We start from the raw sequence: 21288 nt of genomic DNA, 5'->3' as shown, positions 1-21288 counted from the left end.
TTTTAATGGGATTTTTAATGGGGATTTTTATATAGGATTTTTAATGGGGATTTTTAATGGGGAATTTAATGGGATTTTTAATGGGATTTTTATAGGGGATTTTTAATGGGATTTTTTAATGGGATTTTTAATGGGGATTTTTAATGGGGTTTTTAATGGGATTTTTAATGGGGATTTTTAATGGGGAATTTAATGGGATTTTTAATGGGGATTTTTATAGGGGATTTTAATGGGATTTTTATTGGGGATTTTTAATGGGATTTTTATAGGGGATTATTAATGGGATTTTTATAGGGGATTTTTAATGGGATTTTAGGGGTTTTTATAGGAATTTAATGGGATTTTTATAGGGGATTATTAATGGGATTTTTATAGGGGATTTTTAATGGGGATTTTAATGGGATTTTTATAGGGGATTTTTAATGGGATTTTTATAGGGGATTTTTAATGGGGATTTTAATGGGATTTTTATTGGGGATTTTTAATGGGATTTTTAATTGGGATTTTTAATGGGATTTTTATAGGGGATTTTTAATGGGGATTTTTAGGGGATTTTTGGGGGGCATTTTTATAGGGGATTTTTATAGGGGATTTAATAGGGATTTTTAATGGGGATTTTTTAATGGGATTTTTATAGGGGATTTTATGGGGAATTTAATGGGATTTTTTAGGGGATTTTTAATGGGGAATTTATGGGATTTTTATAGGGGATTTTTAATGGGGATTTTTAATGGGGATTTTTATAGGGAATTTAATGGGATTTTTAATGGGGATTTTTTAATGGGATTTTTAATGGGATTTTTAATGGGGATTTTTAATGGGGATTTTTATGGGAATTGTATGGGATTTTATAGGGGATTTTAATGGGATTTTATGGGGATTTTTATTGGGATTTTTATGGGGATTTTTGTTTATGGGATTTTTAATGGGATTTTTAATGGGGATTTTTAATGGGGATTTTTTTTGGGTTTTTATGGGGATTTTTAATGGGGATTTTTAATGGGGATTTTTAATGGGGATTTTTATGGGGATTTTTATAGGGGATTTTTAATGGGGATGTTTTTAAGGGGATTTAATGGGATTTTTATAGGGGATTTTGGGGGATTTTTTAGGGGATTTGGGGGGAATTAATTGTGATTTTAATAGGGATTTGGGGGATTTTATGGGATTTTTAATGGGGATTTTATAGGGGATTTTTATGGGATTTTTTTAGGGGATTTTTTATGGGATTTTTACTGGGGATTTTTAATGGGGATTTTTAATGGGTTTTTTAATGGGGATTTTTAATGGGGATTTTTATAGGGGGATTTTGGGGGATTTTTATAGGGGATTTTTATAGGGGATTTTTAATGGGGAATTTAATGGGATTTTTAATGGGGATTTTTAATGGGGAATTTATGGGATTTTTAATGGGGATTTTTAATGGGGATTTTATGGGATTTTTAATGGGATTTTTATAGGGGATTTTTAATGGGGATTTTTATAGGGGATTTTTAATGGGGAATTTAATGGGATTTTTAATGGGGATTTTTAATGGGGATTTTTAATGGGAATTTAATGGGATTTTTAATGGGGATTTTTTAATGGGGAATTTAATGGATTTTTTTATGGGGATTTTTATAGGGGATTTTAATGGGATTTTTTTATGGGGATTTTTATAGGGGATTTTAATGGGGATTTTAATGGGGATTTTTATAGGGGATTTTTATAGGGGATTTTGGGGATTTTTTAGGATTTTTGGGGGGATTTTTTCGGGCTTTTTTTCCAGGAATTTTTTCGGGGGTTTTTCCCCCTTTCCAGATCCCCAAATTAATGGGGTCCCCCGAATTTTTGGGGGATTTTGGGGGATTTTTTGTGACTTTCTAGGGGATTTTGGGGGATTTTTGTAGGGGATTTTTGGGGGGATTTTTGGGGATTTTTATTGGGATTTTTAGGGATTTTTTGGGATTTTTATTGGGATTTTGCGGGGATTTTTTTGGGCTTTTTTTCCAGGATTTTTTTGTGGGGTTTTTTCCCCTTTCCAGACCCCAAATTAACGGGGTCCCCCCGAATTTTTGGGGGATTTGGGGGGATTTTTTAGGGGATTTTTGGGGGGATTTTTAGGGGATTTTGGGGGATTTTTAGGGGATTTTAGGAGATTTTTTAGGATATTTTGGGGATTTTAATGGGATTTTTATAGGGGATTTTTATAGGGGATTTTTAATGGGATTTTTATAGGGGATTTTTAATGGGATTTTTATAGGGCATTTTGGGGAGTTTTTAGGGGATTTGGGGGGATTTTTGTAGGGGATTTTTGGGGGATTTTTTAGGGGATTTTGGAGGATTTTTTGTGGGATTTTGGAGGATTTTTGAGGGGATTTTTGGGGGGGTTTTAATGGATTTTGGGGGATTTAATGGATTTTTATAGGGGATTTTGGGGATTTTTTGGGATTTTTAGGGCGATTTTTTCAGGATTTTTTCCAGGAATTTTTTGTGGGGTTTTTTCCCCTTTCCAGACCCCAAATTAACGGGGTCCCCCCCGATTTTTTTGGGGTTCCCCAGATCATCCAGCAGCTGCGGAGCCTCTTCCCCTTCTTCGGGGGCGGGGTACCAGGGCTGGAAGGATTCCGTGCGCCACAACCTCTCCTCCAACCCCTGCTTCGCCAAGGTTTGGGGGTTTTGGGGATTTTTGGGGTTTTTTGGGGGTTTTTGGGGTTTTTTGGGGGGTTTTTGGGGGGGTTTTGGGGGGGTTTGTTTGGGGTTTTTTGGGGTTTTTTTGGGGGGTTTTTGGGGGGGTTTGGGGTGGGATTTGGGGTGGATTTAGGGTTGGGGTCACAGTTTGGGGGATTTTGGGGAGGGAATTTGGGGTTTTGAGGTCCCAATTTGGGGGTTTTGGGGTCACATTTAGGGGATTTTGGGGTCCCAATTTGGGGATTTTGGGGTCCCAATTTGGAGATTTTTAGGGTCTCAATTTGGGGGTTTTGGGGTCCTGATTTTGGGGTTTTGGGGTCACATTTAGGGGATTTTGGGGTCACAATTTGGGGATTTTGGGGGGGTGAATTTGGAGATTTTGCAGGTCCCAATTTGGGGATTTTGGGGTCCTGATTTTGGAGATTTTGGGGTCTGAATTTGGGGTTTTGGGGTCTGAATTTGGGGGTTTTGGGGGTCACATTTAGGGGTTTTTTTGGGGTTCCCATTTAGGGATTTTGGGGTCCTGATTTAGGGGATTTGGGGTCTCAATTTGGGGATTTTGGGGTGTGAATTTGGGGATTTTGGGTCACATTTAGGGGATTTTGGGGTCCTGATCCTGGGAGGTTTTGGGGTTCTGAATTTGGGAGATTTTGGGTCCAAATTTGGGGGTTTGGGGCACATTTAGGGGATTTTTAGGGTCCTGATTTGGGGATTTTGGGGGGTTTGGGGTGGATTTGGGGAGGATTTGGGGGTTGGGGTCACAGTTTTTGGGGGATTGTGGGATTGAGGGGATTTTTGGGCGTCTCAGTTTGGGGGTTTTGGGGTCTCAATTTGGGGATTTTGGGGTCACATTTAGGGGATTTTTAGGGTCCTGATTTAGGGGATTTGGGGCTCTGAATTTGGGGATTTTGGAGGTCCCAATTTGGAGATTTTTGGGGTCCAAATTTGGGGGTTTTGGGATCCTGAATTTGGGGGTTTGGGGTCTTTATTGGGGATTCCGTGCGCCACAACCTCTCCTCCAACCCCTGCTTCGCCAAGGTTTGGGGGTTTTTGGGGTTTTTTGGGGGGTTTTGGGGTTTTTTGGGGGTTTTTGGGGGGTTTTTGGGGGGTTTTGGGGTTTTTTGGGGGGTTTTTGGGGGGTTTCTGGGGGGTTTGGGGTGGGTTTGGGATGGATTTGGGGATTTGGGGTCCTGATTTGGGAATTTTGGGGGTCCCATTCCTGGGGGGTTTGGGGTCACATTTAGGGATTTTGGGGTCTGGATTTTGGGGTCACAATTTGGGATTTTGGGGTTCTGAATTTTGGGGTTTTGGGGTCCCATTCTTGTGGGGTTTGGGGTCCCATTTAGGGGATTTTGGGGTCTGGATTTTGGGGTCACAATTTGGGGATTTTGGGGGGTGAATTTGGAGATTTTGGGGTCCCAATTTGGGGTTTTGAGGTCACATTTAGGGGATTTTGGGGTTCCAATTTGGGGGTTCTGGGGCTTGGAATTTAGGGCTTTGAGGTCACATTTTGGGGGTTTTGGGGGCTCTGAATTTGGGGGTTTGGGGGTCACATTTAGGGGATTTTTGGGGTCCCAATTTGGGATTTTGGGGTTCTGATTTGGGGGTTTTGAGGTCCCAATTTGGGGATTTTGGGGTCTGAATTTGGGGGTTTTGGGGTTCACATTTAGGGGATTTTGGGGTCCTGAATTTGGGGGTTTTGGGGGTCCCATTTAGGGGATTTTGGGGTCTCAATTTGGGGATTTTGGGGTCTGAATTTGGGGGTTTTGGGGACCCAATTTGGGGATTTTGGGGCTCGGAATTTGGGGATTTTGTGGTCCCAATATGGGGATTTTGGGGCTGCAATTTGGGTGATTTGGGGTCTGAATTTTGAGGGTTTTGGGGTCACATTTATGGGATTTTGGGGTCCTGAATTTGGGGGTTTTGGGGTCACATATAGGGGATTATTTGGGTCCGGATTTTGGGGTCCCAATTTGGGGGATTTTGGGGGCTGCGATTTGGAGATTTTTGGGGTCCCAATCTGGGGATTTTGGGGTCACATTCAGGGGATTTTTATGGTCCTGGTTTGGGGGTTTTGGGGTCCCAATTTGGGGATTTTGGGGCTCTGAATTTGGGGTTTTGGGGCTGCGGTTTGGGGGTTTTGGGGCTCTGAATTTGGGAGTTTTGGGGTCACATTTAGGGGATTTTGGGGTCTCAATTTGGGGATTTTGGGGTCACATTTAGGGGATTATTTGGCTCCTGATTTTGGGGATTTGGGGTCTCAATCTGGGGATTTTTGGGGCTGCGATTTGGGGGTTGTGGGATCTGAATTTGGGGATTTTGGGGTCACATTTAGGGGATTTTGGGGTTCTGAATTTGGGAGATTTTGGGGGTCACAATTTGGGGGTTTGGGGGTCGCATTTAGGGGAATTTGCGGCTCGGAATTTGGGGGTTTGAGGTCCCAATTTGGGGGTTTTGGGGTCACATTTAGGGCATTTTTAGGGTCCGGATTTGGGGGTTTTGGGGTCCCATTTTGGGGGGTTTGGGTCACATTCAGGGGATTTTTGGGGTCCAGATTTGGGGATTTTGGGGTCTCAATTTGGGGATTTTTTGGGTCCTGATTTGGGGGATTTTGGGGTTTGAATTTGGGTTTTGGGGTCACATTTTGAGGGTTTTGGGGTCACATTTAGGGGATTTTTTGGGTCCAGATTTGGGGATTTTGGGGTCTTTATTTGAGGGATTTTGATTTCCCATTCCTGTGGGGTTTGGGGTCCATTTAGGGGATTTTGGGGCTCTGAATTTGGGGTTTTGGGGTCACATTCAGGGGATTTTTGGAAGGGTCCCAATTTGGGGATTTGGGGGCTGCGATTTGGGGTTTTGGGGTCTGCATTTGGGGGATTTTGGGGGGTGAATTTGGAGTTTTTGGGGTCCCAATTTGGGGATTTGGGGTCCCAATTTGGGGGCTTTGGGGTTCATATTTAGGGGTTTTTTGGGGTTCCAATTTAGGGATTTTGGGGTCTGAATTTGGGGGTTTTGTGGTCCTGATTTAGGGGATTTTGGGGTCCTGATCCTGGAGGATTTGGGGTCTGCATTTGGGGGATTTTGGGGGGTGAATTTGGAGTTTTTGGGGGGTCCCAATTTGGGGTTTTGAGGTCCCATTTAGGGGATTTTGGGGGTGTGAATTTGGGGGTTTTGGGGGTCCCAATTTGGGGGTTTTGGGGCTCGGAATTTGGGGGTTTGGGGGTCACATTTAGGGGATTTTTGGGTTCTGATTTAGGGGATTTGGGGTCTCAATTTGGGGATTTTGGGGTCAGAATTTGGGGATTTTGGGGTCACATTTAGGGGATTTTTAGGGTCCTGATTTTGGGGTCACATTTACATTTTTGGGGTTTTTTGGGGGGTTTGGGGTGGGATTTGGGGTGGATTTGGGGTGGATTTGGGGTTTGGGGTCAGTTTTTGGGGGATTGTGGGATTGAGGGGATTTTTGGGGATCCCAATTTGGGGTTTTGGGGTCCTGATTTTGGGGATTTTGGGGGTTCTGAATTTGGGGGTTTGGGGGTCCCATTCTTGTGGTTTTGGGGTCACATTTAGGGGATTTTTGGGGTTGTGATTTTGGGATTTGGGGTCCTGATTTTGGGAGTTTTGGGGTCACATTTCAGGGATTATTTGGGTCCTGATTTGGGGGATTTTGGGGTCTGAATTTGGGGGTTTTGGGGTCCCAGTTTGGGGTTTTGGGGTCCCAATTTGGGGAGTTTGGGGTCCTGAATTTGGGGGTTTTGGGGTCACATTTTAGGGGTTATTTGGGTCCTGATTTGGGGATTTTGGGGCTCAAAATTTGTGGGGTTTTGGGGGTCCCATTGCTGTGGGGTTTGGGGTCCCATTTAGGGAATTTGGGGCTCGGAATTTGGGGGTTTGAGGTCCCAATTTGGGGGGTTTGGGGTCACATTTAGGGGATTCTGGGGTTCTGAATTTGGGAGATTTTGGTGGGTCGCAATTTCGGGGTTTGGGGGTCCCATTTAGGGGATTTTGGGGTTCTGAATTTGGGGGTTTTGGGGTCCCATTCCTGTGGGGTTTGGGGTCTCATTTAGGGGAATTTGGAGCTCGGAATTTGGGGGTTTGAGGTCCCAATTTGGGGGTTTTGGGGGTCCATTTAGGGGATTTTTGGGGGTCTGAATTTGGGGCTTTTGGGGTCCCATTTAGGGGATTTAGGGTTCTGAATTTTGGGGGTTTTGGGGTCCCATTTAGGGGATTTTGGGGTTCTGAATTTGGGAGATTTTGGGGTCGCAATTTCGGGGTTTGGGGTCACATTTAGAGGAGTTTTGGGATCCTGAATTTGGGGGTTTGGGTCTTTATTGGGGGATTCCGTGCGCCACAACCTCTCCTCCAACCCCTGCTTCGCCAAGGTTTGGGATTTTGGGGGTTTTTGGGGTTTTTTGGGGATTTTGGGGGTTTGTTTGGGGGTTTGGGGGGGTTTGGGGTTGTAATTGGGGGTTGGGGTCAGTTTTTGGGGGATTAAGGGGATTTTTGGGGGTCCCAATTTGGGGGTTTTGGGGTCTGAATTTGGGGGTTTTGGGGTCACATTGAGGGGATTTTGGGGTCGGGATTTTGGGGTCACAATTTGGGGATTTTGGGGCTGCAATTTGGGGGATTTGGGGTCACATTTTGGGGTTTTTGGGGTCCCAATCTGGGGATTTTTGGGGGCTGCGATTTGGGAGTTTTGGGATCTGAATTTGGGGATTTTGGGGTCCTGATCCTGGGAGGTTTGGGGGTTCTGAATTTGGGAGATTTTGGGGGTCCCAATTTGGGGTTTTGAGGTCACATTTAGGGGAGTTTTGGGGGTCCCAATTTGGGGGTTTTGGGGCTCGGAATTTGGGGGTTTGGGGGTCACATTTAGGGGATTTTGGGGTCCCAATTTGGGGGTTTTGGGGCTTGGAATTTGGGGTTTTGATGTCCCAATTTGGGGGTTTTGGGGGTCCCAATTTGGGGATTTTTAGGGTCTCTATTTGGGGGTTTTGGGGTCCTGATTTTGGGGATTTTGGGGTCTGAATTTGGGGATTTTGGGGTCCCATTTTCGGGGTTTTGTGGTCCCATTTAGGGGATTTTGGGGCACTGAATTTGGGGTTTTGGGGTCCTGATTTAGGGATTTTGGGGTCACATTTAGGGGATTTTGGGGTCCTGAATTTTGGGGTTTTGGGGTCCCATTCCTGTGGGGTTTGGGGTCACATTTAGAGGAGTTTTGGGATCCTGAATTTGGGGGGTTTGGGGTCTTTATTGGGAGATTCCGTGCGCCACAACCTCTCCTCCAACCCCTGCTTCGCCAAGGTTTGGGATTTTGGGGTTTTTTGGGGTTTTTTGGGGTTTTTTGGGGATTTTGGGGGGTTTTGGGGGGTTTTGGGGGGTTTGGGGGGGTTTTTGGGGGGGGTTTTGGGGGGCGGTTTGGGGTGGGATTTGGGGTGGATTTGGGGTTGGGGTCACGGTTTGGGGGATTTTGGGGTCCCAATTTGGGAGTTTTGGGGTCACATTTGGGGGATTTTGGGGTTCTGAATTTGGGGGTTTTGGGGTTCACATTTAGGGATTTTGGGGTCACAATTTGGGATTTTGGGGGGTGAATTTGGGGTTTTGAGGTCCCAATTTGGGGGTTTTGGGGTCCCATTTAGGGGATTTAGGGTTCTGAATTTTGGGGTTTTGGGGTCCCATTCTTGTGGGGTTTGGGGTCTGAATTTGGGGGTTTTGGGGGTCACATTCAGGGGATGTTTGGGGTTCCAATTTAGGGATTTTGGGATTCCATTTTGGGGGTTTTGGGGTCTTTATTTGAGGGATTTTGGGGGTCCCATTCCTGTGGGGTTTGGGGTCACATTTAGGGCATTTTGGGGCTCGGAATTTGGGGTCTTGGGGCCCCAATTTGGGGATTTTTGGGGTCCAGATTTGAGAATTTTGAGGTCACATTTAGGGGGTTTTGGGGGTCCTGATCCTGGGAGGTTTTGGGGTTCTGAATTTGGGGGATTTTGAGGTCCCAATTTGGAGATTTTGAGGTCACATTTAGGGGATTTTGGGGCTCGGAATTTGGGGTTTTGGGGTCCCAATTTGGGGGTTTTGGGGTCACATTTAGGGGATTATTTGGGTCCGGATTTTGGGGATTTTGGGGTCTGAATTTGGGGGTTTGGGGTCACATTCAGGGGATTTTTATGGTCCTGGTTTGGGGGTTTTGGGGTTCCAATTTGGGGATTTTGGGGGCTCTGAATTTGGGGTTTTGGGGCTGCGGTTTGGGGGTTTTGGGGCTCTGAATTTGGGGGTTTTGGGGTTCACAGTTAGGGGATTTTGGGGTCTCAATTTGGGGATTTTGGGGTCACATTTAGGGGATTTTGGGGTCCGGATTTTGGGGTTTTGGGGTCACATTCTTGTGGGGTTTGGGGTCACATTTAGAGGAGTTTTGGGATCCTGAATTTGGGGGGTTTGGGGTCTTTAGTGGGGGATTCCGTGCGCCACAACCTCTCCTCCAACCCCTGCTTCGCCAAGGTTTGGGGATTTTTGGGGTTTTTGGGGGTTTTTTGGGGGGTTTTTGGGGGGTTTTTGGGGGGTTTGGGGTTTTTTGGGGGTTTTGGGGGTTTTGGGGGTTTGGGGGGGTTTTGGGGGGTTATTGGGGTTTTTGGGGGTTTTGGGGTTGTAATTGGGGGTTGAGGTCACAGTTTGGGGATTTTGGGGGGTGAATTTGGGGGTTTTGAGGTCACATTTAGGGGATTTTTGGGGTCCTGATTTTGGGGGTTTGGGGTCTGAATTTGGGAGATTTTTGGGGTCCCATTCCTGTGGGATTTGAGGTCCAATTTCGGGGGTTTTGGGGTTTTGATTTGAGGGATTTTGGGGTCACATTCAGGGGATTTTTGGGGGTCCTGATTTTGGGGGTTTGGGGTCCTGATTTGGAGATTTTGGATCTGAATTTGGGGATTTGGGGTCCAGTTTGGGGTTTTGGGGTCCCAATTTGGGGAGTTTGGGGTCCTGAATTTGGGGGTTTGGGGGTCACATTTAGGGGATTTTGGGGTCTCAGTTTGGGGTTTTGGGGTCTGAATTTGGGGATTTTGGGGTCTGAATTTGGGGGTTTTGGGGTCTGAATTTGGGGGTTTTGGGGTTCACAGTTAGGGGATTTTGGTGGGTCCCAATTTGGGGGGTTTGGGGTCACATTTAGGGATTTTTAGGGTCCTGATTTTGGGGTCACATTGACATTTTTGGGGTTTTTGGGGGATTTGGGGTGGATTTGGGGTGGATTTGGGGGTTGGGGTCACAGTTTTTGGGGGATTGTGGGATTGAGGGGATTTTGGGGTCTCAATTTGGGGGTTTTGGGGTCACATTTAGGGGATTTTGGTGTCTGGATTTTGGGGTCACAATTTGGGGATTTTGGGGGGTGAATTTGGAGATTTTCAGGTCCCAATTTGGGGTTTTGAGGTCACATTTAGGGGATTTTGGGGTCCCAATTTGGGGGTTTTGGGGCTCGGAATTTGGGGGTTTGGGGGTCACATTTAGGGGATTTTTGGGGTTCCAATTTAGGGATTTTGGGGTTCTGATTTGGGGGTTTTGAGGTCCCATTTTGGGGATTTTGGGGGTCACAATTTGGGGGTTTGGGGTCACATTGAGGGGATTTTTATGGTCCTGGTTTGGGGGTTTTGGGGTCCCAATTTGGGGATTTTGGGGCTCAGAATTTGGGGTTTTGGGGGCTGCGGGTTTGGGGGTTTTGGGGCTCTGAATTTCGGGGTTTTGAGGTCCCAATTTGGGGATTTTGGGGTCTGAATTTGGGGGTTTTTGGGGGATTTGGGGTTTTTTGGGGTTTTTGGGGGAGATTTTGGGGGGTTTTGGGTGGGATTTGGGGTGGATTTGGGGTTGTAATTGGGGTTTTGGGGTCACAGTTTGGGGGATTTTGGGTCCTGATTTTGGGGGTTTGGGGTCACATTTAGGGGATTTTGGGGGTTCTGAATTTGGGGGTTTTGGAGTCCTGATCCTGGGAGGTTTTAGGGTTCTGAATTTGGGAGATTTTGGGTCCAAATTTGGGGGTTTGGGGCACATTTAGGGGATTTTTAGGGTCCTGATTTGGGGTTTTTTGGGGGATTTGGGGTGGGATTTGGGGTGGATTTGGGGTGGATTTGGGGTTGGGGTCACAGTTTTTGGGGGATTGTGGGATTGAGGGGATTTTTGGGGTCTCAATTTGGGGGTTTTGGGGTCCTGATTTAGGGGATTTTGGGGTCCGGATTTTGGGGTTTTGGGGTCCCATTTAGGGGATTTTGGGGTTCTGAATTTTGGGGTTTTGGGGTCCATTCTTGTGGGGTTTGGGGTCACATTTAGGGGAGTTTTGGGATCCTGAATTTGGGGGGTTTGGGGTCTTTATTGGGGGATTCCGTGCGCCACAACCTCTCCTCCAACCCCTGCTTCGCCAAGGTTGGGGATTTTTGGGGTTTTTTTGGGGTTTTTGGGGGGTTTTGGGGTTTTTTGGGGTTTTTTGGGGGGTTTGGGGTGGGATTTGGGGTGGATTTGGGGTTGTAATTGGGGTTTGGGGTCACGGTTTGGGGATTTTGGGGTCCTGATTTGGAGATTTTGGGGTCCGGGTTTTGGGGTCACATTTTGGGGATTTTGGGGTTCTGAATTTGGGAGATTTTGGGGTCACAATTTGGGGGTTTGGGGTCACATTTAGGGGAGTTTTGGGGACCCAATTTGGGGGTTTTGGGGCTTGGAATTTGGGGTTTTGAGGTCCCAGTTTGGGGATTTTTAGGGTCTCAATTGGGGGTTTTGGGGTCTGAATTTTGGGGTTTTGGGGTCCCATTCCTGCGGGATTTGAGGTCCAATTTAGGGCATTTTGGGGCTCGGAATTTGGGGTTTTGGGGGTCCCAATTTGGGGATGTTGTGGTCCTGATTTAGGGGATTTTGGGGTCCTGATCCTGGGAGATTTTGGGGTTCTGAATTTGGGGGTTTTGGGGTCCCAATTTGGGGAGTTTGGGGTCTGAATTTGGGGGTTTGGGGTCCCAGTTTGGGGATTTTTTGGGGTCTGAATTTGGGGTTTTGGGGTCACATTTAGGGGATTTTGGGGTCCGGATTTGGGGATTTTGGGGTCCCAATTTGGGGATTTTGGGGTCTGAATTTGGGGGTTTTGGGGTCCCAATTTGGGGATTTTGGGGCTCTGAATTTGGGGTTTTGGGGCTGCGGTTTGGGGGTTTTGAGGCTCTGAATTTGGGGGTTTTGGGGGTCACATTTAGGGGATTTTGGGGTCTCAATTTGGGGATTTTGAGGTCACATTTAGGGGATTTTGGGGTCACATTTAGGGATTTTTAGGGTCCTGATTTAGGGGATTTGGGGCTCTGAATTTGGGGATTTTGGGGTCCCAATTTGGAGATTTTGGGGTCCGAATTTGGGGGTTTTGGGGTCTGAATTTGGGGGATTTAGGGTCCTGAATATGGGGATTTTGGGGTCACATATAGGGGATTTTTTTGGGTCCAGATTTGGGGGGTTTTGGGGTCTGAATTTGGGGGTTTTGGGGTTCACATTTAGGGGATTTTTTGGGTGCTGGTTTGGGGCTTTTGGGGTCCTGATCCTGGGAGATTTTGAGGTCCCAATTTGGGGTTTTTTTGGGGTCCCAATTTGGAGATTTTGGGGTCTGAATTTCGGGGGTTTTGGGGGGTTTTGGGGTTTTTGGGGGGTTTTTGGGAGGGTTTTGGGTGGGATTTGGGGTGGATTTGGGGTTGTAATTGGGGGTTTGGGGTCACAGTTTGGGGGATTTTGGGGGGTGAATTTGGGGGTTTTGGGGGTCACATTTAGGGGATTTTGGGGTCCTGATTTTGGGGTTTTGGGGTCACAATTTGGGGATTTGGGGGACTGCGGTTTGGGGGTTTTGGGGTCCCATTTAGGGGATTTTGGGGTGTGAATTTGGGGGTTTTGGGATCCCATTTAGGGGATATTTAGGGTCTGGATTTGGGGGTTTTGGGGGTCCCAATTTGGGATTTTGGGGGCTCCAGTTTGGGGGTTTTGGGGTCTGAATTTGGGGGTTTTGCAGGTCCCAATTTGGGGATTTTTGGGGCTGCAATTTGGGGATTTGGGGTCACATTTAGGGGAGTTTTGGGGTCCTGAATTTGGGGGTTTGGGATCCTGAATTTGGGGTCAGAATTTGGGGTCCCATTCCTGTGGGGTTTTGGGTCCCATTTTTGGGATTTTTAGGGTCCTGGTTTGGGGGTTTTGGGGTCACATTTTGGGGGTTTTGGGGTCCCATTTTTGGGATTATTTGGGTCCTGATTTGGGGGTTTTGGGGTCCTGACTTTGGGGGTTTTGGGGTCTTTATTTGAGGGATTTTGGGGTCCCATTCCTGTGGGGTTTGGGGTCCCCTTTAGGGGATTTTGGGGTCCTGATTTAGGGGATTTGGGGTCCCAATTTGGGGATTTTGGGGTCTGAATTTGGGGGTTTTGGGTCACATTTAGGGGATTTTGGGGTCCTGATCCTGGGCAGGTTTTGGGGTCCTGAATTTGGGAGATTTTGGGCTCTGAATTTGGGGGTTTGGGGTCCCAGTTTGGGGTTTTTGGGGTCCCAATTTGGGGAGTTTGGGGTCCAGTTTGGGGATTTTGGGGTCTGAATTTGGGAGATTTTTGGGTCACATTTAGGGGATTTTTGGGTCCTGATTTGGGGGCTTTTGGGTCACATTTAGGGGATTTTTGGGGTTCCTATTTAGGGATTTTGGGTTCTGAATTTGGGGTTCTGAGGTCACATTCAGGGGATTTTTGGGGTCTTGATTTGGTGGTTTTGGGGATTTTTGGGGGTCCCATTTGGGGGTTTTGGGGTCCCAATTTGGGGATTTTTGGGGCTGCAATTTGGGGATTTGGGGTCACATTTAGGGGAGTTTTGGGATCCTGAATTTGGGGGTTTGGGATCCGGAATTTGGGGTCTGAATTTGGGATCCCATTCCTGTGGGGTTTTGGTCCCATTTTTGGGATAATTTGGGTCCTGATTTGGGGGTTTTGGGGTCCTGATTTGGGGGTTTTGGGGGTCCCAATTTGGGGGTTTTGGGGTCTTTATTTGAGGGATTTTGGGGTCCCATTCCTGTGGGGTTTGGGGGTCCCATTTAGGGGATTTTGGGGCTCGGAATTTGGGGGTTTTTGAGGTCACATTCAGGGGATTTTTGGGGTCCAGATTTGGGGATTTTGGGGGCTGCGATTTGGGGGTTTTGGGGTCTGAGTTTGGGGGATTTTGGGGGGTGAATTTGGAGATTTTGGGGGTCCCAATTTGGGGATTTTGGGGTCTGAATTTGGGGGTTTTGGGGTTCACATTTAGGGGATTTTTATGGTCCTGGTTTGGGGGTTTTGGGGTCCCAATTTGGGGATTTTGGGGCTCTGAATTTGGGGATTTTGGGGCTCTGAATTTGGGGGTTTTGGGGTCACATTTAGGGGATTATTTGGGTCCGGATTTTGGGGTCACATTTAGGGGAATATTTGTGTCCTGATTTGGGGATTTTGGGGTCTGAATTTGGGAGATTTTTGGGGTCCCATTCCTGTGGGATTTGAGGTCCAATTTCGGGGGTTTTGGGTTTTTGATTTGAGGGATTTTAGGGTCACATTCAGGGGATTTTTGGGGTTCTGATTTGGTGGGTTTGGGGTCCTGATTTGGAGATTTTGGTGGTCCCAATTTGGGGAGTTTGGGGTCCTGAATTTGGGGGTTTGGCGGTCACATTCAGGGGATTTCTGGGGTCACATTTTGGGGGTTTTGGGGCTGCAATTTGGGATATTTTGGGGCTCTGAATTTGGGATATTTTGGGTCCCAATGTGGGGATTTTGGGGTCACATTTAGGGGATTTTTGGGGTTCTGAATTTGGAGATTTTGGGGTCTGAATTTGGGAGATTTTTGGTGGTCCCATTCCTGTGGGGTTTGGGGTCACATTTAGGGCATTTTGGGGCTCGGAATTTGGGGTCTTGGGGTCCCAATTTGGGGATTTTTGGGGTCCAGATTTGAGAATTTTGAGGTCACATTTAGGGGGTTTTGGGGTCCTGATCCTGGAGGTTTTGGGGTTCTGAATTTGGGAGATTTTGGGGTCCTGAATTTGGGAGATTTTGGGCTCTGAATTTGGGGTTTGGGGGTCCCAATTTGGGGGGTTTGGGGTCCCATTTTGGGGATTTTGGGTTCTGAATTTGGGAGATTTTAGGGTCCCATTTAGGGGATTTTGGGTTCTGAATTTGGGGGTTTTGGGGGTCCCAATTTGGGGGTTTGGGGGTCCCATTTAGGGGATTTTGGGGTTCTGAATTTGGGAGATTTTTGGGGTCCCATTCTTGTGGGGTTTGGGGGTCACATTTAGAGGAGTTTTGGGATCCTGAATTTGGGGGGTTTGGGGTCTTTATTGGGGGATTCCGTGCGCCACAACCTCTCCTCCAACCCCTGCTTTGCCAAGGTTTGGGGATTTTTGGGGTTTTTTGGGGTTTTTTGGGGTTTTTGGGGTTTTTGGGGTTGTTTTGGGGGGGTTTTGGGGTGGGATTTGGGGTGGATTTGGGGATTTGGGGTCCTGATTTGAGAATTTTGGGGTCCCATTCCTGGGGGGTTTGGGGTCCATTTAGGGGATTTTGGGGTCTGGATTTTGGGGTCACAATTTGGGGATTTTGGGGGGTGAATTTGGAGATTTTGAGGTCCCAATTTGGGGATTTTGGGGTCCTGATTTTGGAGATTTTGGGGGTCTGAATTTGGGGTTTTGGGGTCTGAATTTGGGGGTTTTGGGGGTCACATTTAGGGGATTTTTTGGGGTTCCCATTTAGGATTTTGGGGTCCTGATTTAGGGGATTTGGAGTCCCAATTTGGGGATTTTGGGGTCTGAATTTGGGGATTTTGGGGTCACATTTAGGGGATTTTGGGGTCCTGATCCTGGGAGGTTTTGGGGTTCTGAATTTGGGAGATTTTGGGGTCCTGAATTTGGGGGTTTTGGGGTCACATTTAGGGGATTTTGGGGTTCTGATTTGGGGATTTTGGGATCTGAATTTGGGGGTTTTGGGGTCCCAATTTGGGGATTTTGGGGACACATTTAGGGGATTTTGGGGCTCTGAATTTGGGGTTTTGAGGTCCCAATTTGGGGATTTTGGGGTCCAAATCTGGGGATTTTTGGGGGCTGCAATTTGGGGATTTTTGGGTCACATTTAGGGGATTTGGGGGTTCTGAATTTGGGGATTTTGGGGTCTGATTTGGGGGATTTTGGGGCTCAGAATTTGGGGTTTTGGGGTCCCATTTAGGGGATTTTGGGGTGTGAATTTGGGGTTTTGGGGTCACATTTAGGGGATATTTTTGGGTCCAGATTTGGGGGTTTTGGGGTCTGAATTGGGGATTTTTTTGGGTCCAGATTTGGGGGTTTTGGGATCTGAATTTGGGGTTCTGGGGTCACATTTAGGGGATTTTTGGGTCCTGATTTTGGGGATTTTGGGGTCCGAATTTGGGGGTTTTGGGGTCCTGATTTTGGGAGTTTTGGGGTCTGAATTTGGGAGATTTTTGGGGTCCTGAATTTGGGGGTTTGGGGTCACATTTAGGGATTTTGGGGTTCTGGGTTTTGGGGTCCCATTCTTGTGGGGTTTGGGGTCACATTTAGAGGAGTTTTGGGATCCTGAATTTGGGGGGTTTGGGGTCTTTATTGGGGGATTCCGTGCGCCACAACCTCTCCTCCAACCCCTGCTTTGCCAAGGTTTGGGGTTTTGGGGTTTTTTGGGGTTTTTTGGGTTTTTTGGGGTTTTTGGAGGTTTGTTTGGGGTTTGTTTGGGGGTTTTTGGGGGTTTTGGGGGGGTTTTGGGGGTTTGGGGTGGATTTGGGGTTTTTTGGGGGGTTTGGGGTCTGAATTTGGGGATTTTGGGGTCCCAATTTGGGATTTTTGGGGCTGGGGGTTTGGGATTTTGGGGCTCTGAATTTGGGGTTTTGGGTTTTTGATTTGAGGGATTTTAGGGTCACATTGAGGGAATTTTTGGGGTTCTGATTTGGGGATTTGGGGTCACATTTAGGGGATTTTGGGATCTTAATTTAGGGGGTTTTGGGGTCCTGATCCTGGGAGGTTTTGGGGTTCTGAATTTGGGATATTTTGGGTCCCAATTTGGGGATTTTGGGGTCCCAATTTGGGGGTTTGGGGTCACATTTAGGGGATTTTGGGGTCGGGATTTTGTGGTCACAATTTGGGGATTTTGGGCTCGGAATTTGGAGATTTTGAGGTCCAATTTGGGGTTTTGAGGTCACATTTAGGGGGTTTTGGGGCTCAGAATTTGGGGGTTTGGGGGTCTCATTTGGGGGTTTGGGGGTCACATTTAGGGGATTTTTAGGGTCCTGATTTAGGGGATTTGGGGCTCTGAATTGGGGATTTTGGGGTCCCAATTTGGAGATTTTGGGGTCCGAATTTGGGGGTTTTGGGATCCTGATTTTGGGGGTTTTGGGGTCTGAATTTTGGGGTTTTGGGGTCCCATTCCTGCGGGATTTGAGGTCCAATTTAGGGCATTTTGGGGCTCAGAATTTGGGGTTTTGGGGTCCTGATTTGGGGATGTTGTGGTCCTGATTTAGGGGATTTTGGGGTCCTGATCCTGGGAGATTTTGGGGTTCTGAATTTGGGAGATTTTGGGATCTGAATTTGGGGTTTTGGGGTCCCAGTTTGGGGAGTTTGGGGTCCTGAATTTGGGGGTTTGTGGTCACATTCAGGGATTTCTGGGGTTTCAGTTTGGGGGTTTTGGGGCCGCAATTTGGGAATTTTGGGGTCCCATTCCTGGGGGGTTTGGGGTCACATTTAGGGCATTTTTAGGGTCCTGATCTTGGGGGATTTGGGGTTCTGAATTTGGGGGGTTTGGGGTCTGAATTTGGGAGATTTTTGGGGTCCCATTCCTGTGGGATTTGGGGTCCTGATTTGGGGATTTTGGGGCTCTGAATTTGGGGGTTTTGGGGTCCCGATTTGGGGATTTTTAGGGTCTCAATTTGGGGGGTTTGGGGTCTGAATATGGGGGTTTGGGGGTCTCATTTACATTTTTGGGGGTTTTGGGGTGGGAAAGGCGGGATTTGAGGTGGGATTTGAGGTGGGATTTGGGGTGGATTTGGGGTGGATTTGGGGTGGATTTGGGGTTGGGGTCACAGTTTGGGGGATTTTGGGGGTTTTGGGGTCCCAATTTGGAGATTTTGGGGTCCCAATTTGGGGTTTTGAGGTCACATTTTGGGGTTTTTTGGGGGTTTTAGAGGTTTTTTGGGGGGATTTTGGGGGGTTTGGGGTGGATTTGGGGTGGATTTGGGGTTGTAATTGGGGGTTTTGGGGTCTGAATTTGGGGTTTTGAGGTCCCAATTTGGGGAGTTTGGGGTCAGAATTTGGGGGTTTTGGGGTTCCAATTTAGGGATTTTGGGGTCCTGATCTGGGGTTTTTGTGGTTCTGATTTAGGGATTTGGGGCTGCAATTTGGGGGTTTTGGGGTCTGAATTTGAGGATTTTGGGGTCCCATTTATGGGATTTTTGGGGTCCAAATTTAGGGATTTTGGGGTCTGAATTTGGGGTTTTGGCGTCTGAATTTTTAGGGTTTTGAGGTCACATTTATGGGATTTTTAGGGTCCTGATTTGGGGGTTTTGGGGTCTGAATTTGGGAGATTTTTTGGGGTCACATTCAAGGGATTTCTGGGGTCTCAGTTTGGGGGTTTTAGGGTCACATTTAGGGGATTTTTGGGGTTCTGATTTGGGGATTTGGGGTCACATTTAGGGGATTTTGGGATCCTGATCCTGGGAGGTTTTGGGGTCCTGATTTAGGGGATTTGGGGTTCTCAATTGGGGATTTTGGGGTGTGAATTTGGGGGTTTTGGGGGTCACATTTAGGGGATTTTTGGGGTTCCAATTTAGGGATTTTGGGGTTCTGATTTGGGGGTTTTAAGGTCCCAATTTGGGGTTTTGAGGTTCCAATTTGGGGATTTTGGGGTCCCAATTTGGGGTTTTGAGGTCACATTTTGGGGTTTTTTGGGGGTTTTTGGGGGCTTTTTTGGGTTTTTTTTGGGGGGGTTTGGGGTGGGATTTGGGGTGGATTTGGGGTTGTAATTGGGGGTTGGGGTCACGGTTTGGGGAGTTTGGGGTCCCAATTTAGGGGATTTTGGGGTCCCAATCTGGGGATTTTGGGGTCACATTGAGGGGATTTTTAGGGTCCTGGTTTGGGGGTTTTGAAGGTCCCAATTTGCAGATTTTGGGGGGTGAATTTGAGGGTTTTGGGGCTCTGAATTTGGGGTTTTGGGGGTCCCAATTTAGGGGATTTTGGGGTCTGAATTTCGGGTTTTGGGGGTCCCAATTTGGGGGTTTTGGGGTCCTGATTTAGGGGATTTGGGGCTCTGAATTTGGGGATTTTGGGGTCCGAATTTGGGGGTTTTGGGGTCTGAATTTGGGGGATTTTGGGTCTCAATTTGGGGGATTTGGGGTCCCAGTTTGGGGTTTTGGGGGTCCCAATTTGGGGAGTTTGGGGTCCTGAATTTGGGGGTTTTTGGTCACATTCAGGGGATTTCTGGGGTCTCAGTTTGGGGGTTTTGGGGTCCCAATTTGGGGATTTTGGGGTCTGAATTTGGGGATTTTGGGGTCACATTTAGGGGATTTTGGGGTCCGGATTTTGGGGATTTTGGGGCTCGGAATTTGGGGGTTTTGGGGTCCCAGTTTAGGGTTTTGGGGGTCCCAATTTGGGGATTTTGGGGTCATGAATTTGGGGGTTTTTGGGGTCACATTTTAGGGATTATTTGGGTCCTGATTTGGGGATTTTGGGGCTCAGAATTTGTGGGGGTTTGGGGTCCCATTCCTGTGGGGTTTGGGGTCTCATTTAGGGGAATTTGGGGCTCGGAATTTGGGGTTTTGAGGTCCCATTTAGGGGATTTTGGGGGTTCTGAATTTTGGGGTTTTGGGGGTCCCATTCTTGTGGGGTTTGGGGTCACATTTAGAGGAGTTTTGGGATCCTGAATTTGGGGGGTTTGGGGTCTTTATTGGGGGATTCCGTGCGCCACAACCTCTCCTCCAACCCCTGCTTCGCCAAGGTTTGGGGATTTTGGGGATTTTTTGGGGTTTTGGGGTTTTTTGGGGGGTTTGGGGTTTTTTTGGGGGGTTTGGGGTTTTTTGGGGGGTTTTGGGGGGGTTTTTGGGGGTTTTTTGGGGGGTTTTGGGGTGGGATTTGGGGTGGATTTGGGGTTGTAATTGGGGGTTTGGGGTCACAGTTTGGGGGATTTTGGGGTCCTAATTTGGAGATTTTGGGGTCCGGGTTTTGGGGTCACATTTAGGGGATTTTGGGGTCCTGATCCTGGGAGGTTTTGGGGTTCTGAATTTGGGATATTTTGGGTCCCAATTTGGGGATTTTGGGGTCCCAATTTGGGGGATTTTGGGGTCTGAATTTCAGGGTTTTGGGGGTCACATTTCGGGGATTTTGGGTCCCATTCCTGTGGGTTTGTGGTCCCATTTAGGGGATTTTGGGGTCAGAATTTGGGGATTTTGGGGTCACATTTAGGGGATTTTGGGGTTCTGAATTTGGGAGATTTTGGGATCACAATTTGGGGGTTTGGGTCACATTGAGGGGATTTTTATGGTCCTGGTTTGGGGGATTTGGGGTCACATTTAGGGGATTTTGGGATCTTAATTTAGGGGGTTTTGGGGTCCTGATCCTGGGAGGTTTTGGGGTTCTGAATTTGGGGATTTGAGGTCTCAATTTGGGGATTTTGGGGCTTGGAATTTGGGAGTTTGGGGGTGACATTTAGGGGATTTTGGTGTCCTGATCCTGGGAGATTTTGGGATCTGAATTTGGGGTTTTGGGGTCCCAGTTTGGGGTTTTGGGGTCTCAATTTGGGATTTTGGGGTCCTGAATTTGGGGATTTTGGGGTCACATTTTAGGGATTATTTGGGTCCTGATTTGGGGGATTTTGGGGCTCAAAATTTGTGGGGGTTTGGGGTCCCATTCCTGTGGGGTTTGGGGTCTCATTTAGGGGAATTTGGAGCTCGGAATTTGGGGGTTTGAGGTCCCAATTTGGGGGGTTTGGGGGTCCCAATTTGGGGATTTTGGGGTTCTGAATTTTGGGGTTTTGGGGTCCCATTCTTGTGGGGTTTGGGGTCACATTTAGAGGAGTTTTGGGATCCTGAATTTGGGGGGTTTGGGGTCTTTATTGGGGGATTCCGTGCGCCACAACCTCTCCTCCAACCCCTGCTTCGCCAAGGTTTGGGGATTTTGGGGGTTTTTGGGGTTTTTTGGGGTTTTTGGGGGTTTGGGGGATTTTGGGGTTTTTGGGGGGTTTTGGGGGGGTTATTGGGGTTTTTTGGGGTTTTTGGGGTTTTTTGGGGGGGTTTGGGGTGGGATTTGGGGTGGATTTGGGGTTGTAATTGGGGTTTGGGGTCACAGTTTGGGGCATTTTGGGGGGTGGAATTTGGGGGTTTTGAGGTCACATTTAGGGGATTTTTGGGGTTCTGATTTTGGGGGTTTTGAGGTCACATTTAGGGGATTTTTGGGGTTCTGATTTTGGGGGTTTGGGGTTTGAATTTGGGGATTTTGGGGTCCTGATCCTGGGAGGTTTTGGGTCCTGATTTTGGGGATTTTGGGGTCCCATTCCTGTGGGGTTTGGGGTCACATTTTGGGGATTTTGGGGCTGCGGTTTGGGGGTTTTGGGGTCTGAATTTTGAGGGTTTTGGGGGGTCACATTG

The 21288-nt window shown here is 47.6% G+C and overlaps 1 protein-coding gene across 1 annotated transcript in view; it reads left to right on the top strand.

Moving 5' to 3' along the window:
- Positions 1 to 21288, top strand: part of FOXH1 (forkhead box H1) — a 56265-nt gene that overhangs the window by 13310 nt on the left and 21667 nt on the right. The window contains 2 exon segments of the mRNA XM_077174598.1: positions 2542 to 2577; positions 2579 to 2647. Coding sequence (XP_077030713.1) covers positions 2542 to 2577; positions 2579 to 2647 — 105 coding nt within the window.

The sequence above is a fragment of the Agelaius phoeniceus genome, chromosome 1 (assembly GCF_051311805.1).
Source record: "Agelaius phoeniceus isolate bAgePho1 chromosome 1, bAgePho1.hap1, whole genome shotgun sequence".
Classification (NCBI taxonomy): Eukaryota; Metazoa; Chordata; class Aves; order Passeriformes; family Icteridae; genus Agelaius; species Agelaius phoeniceus.
Note: the sequence above shows the minus strand (reverse complement) of the source record. Positions and strands in the feature narration are given on the sequence as shown.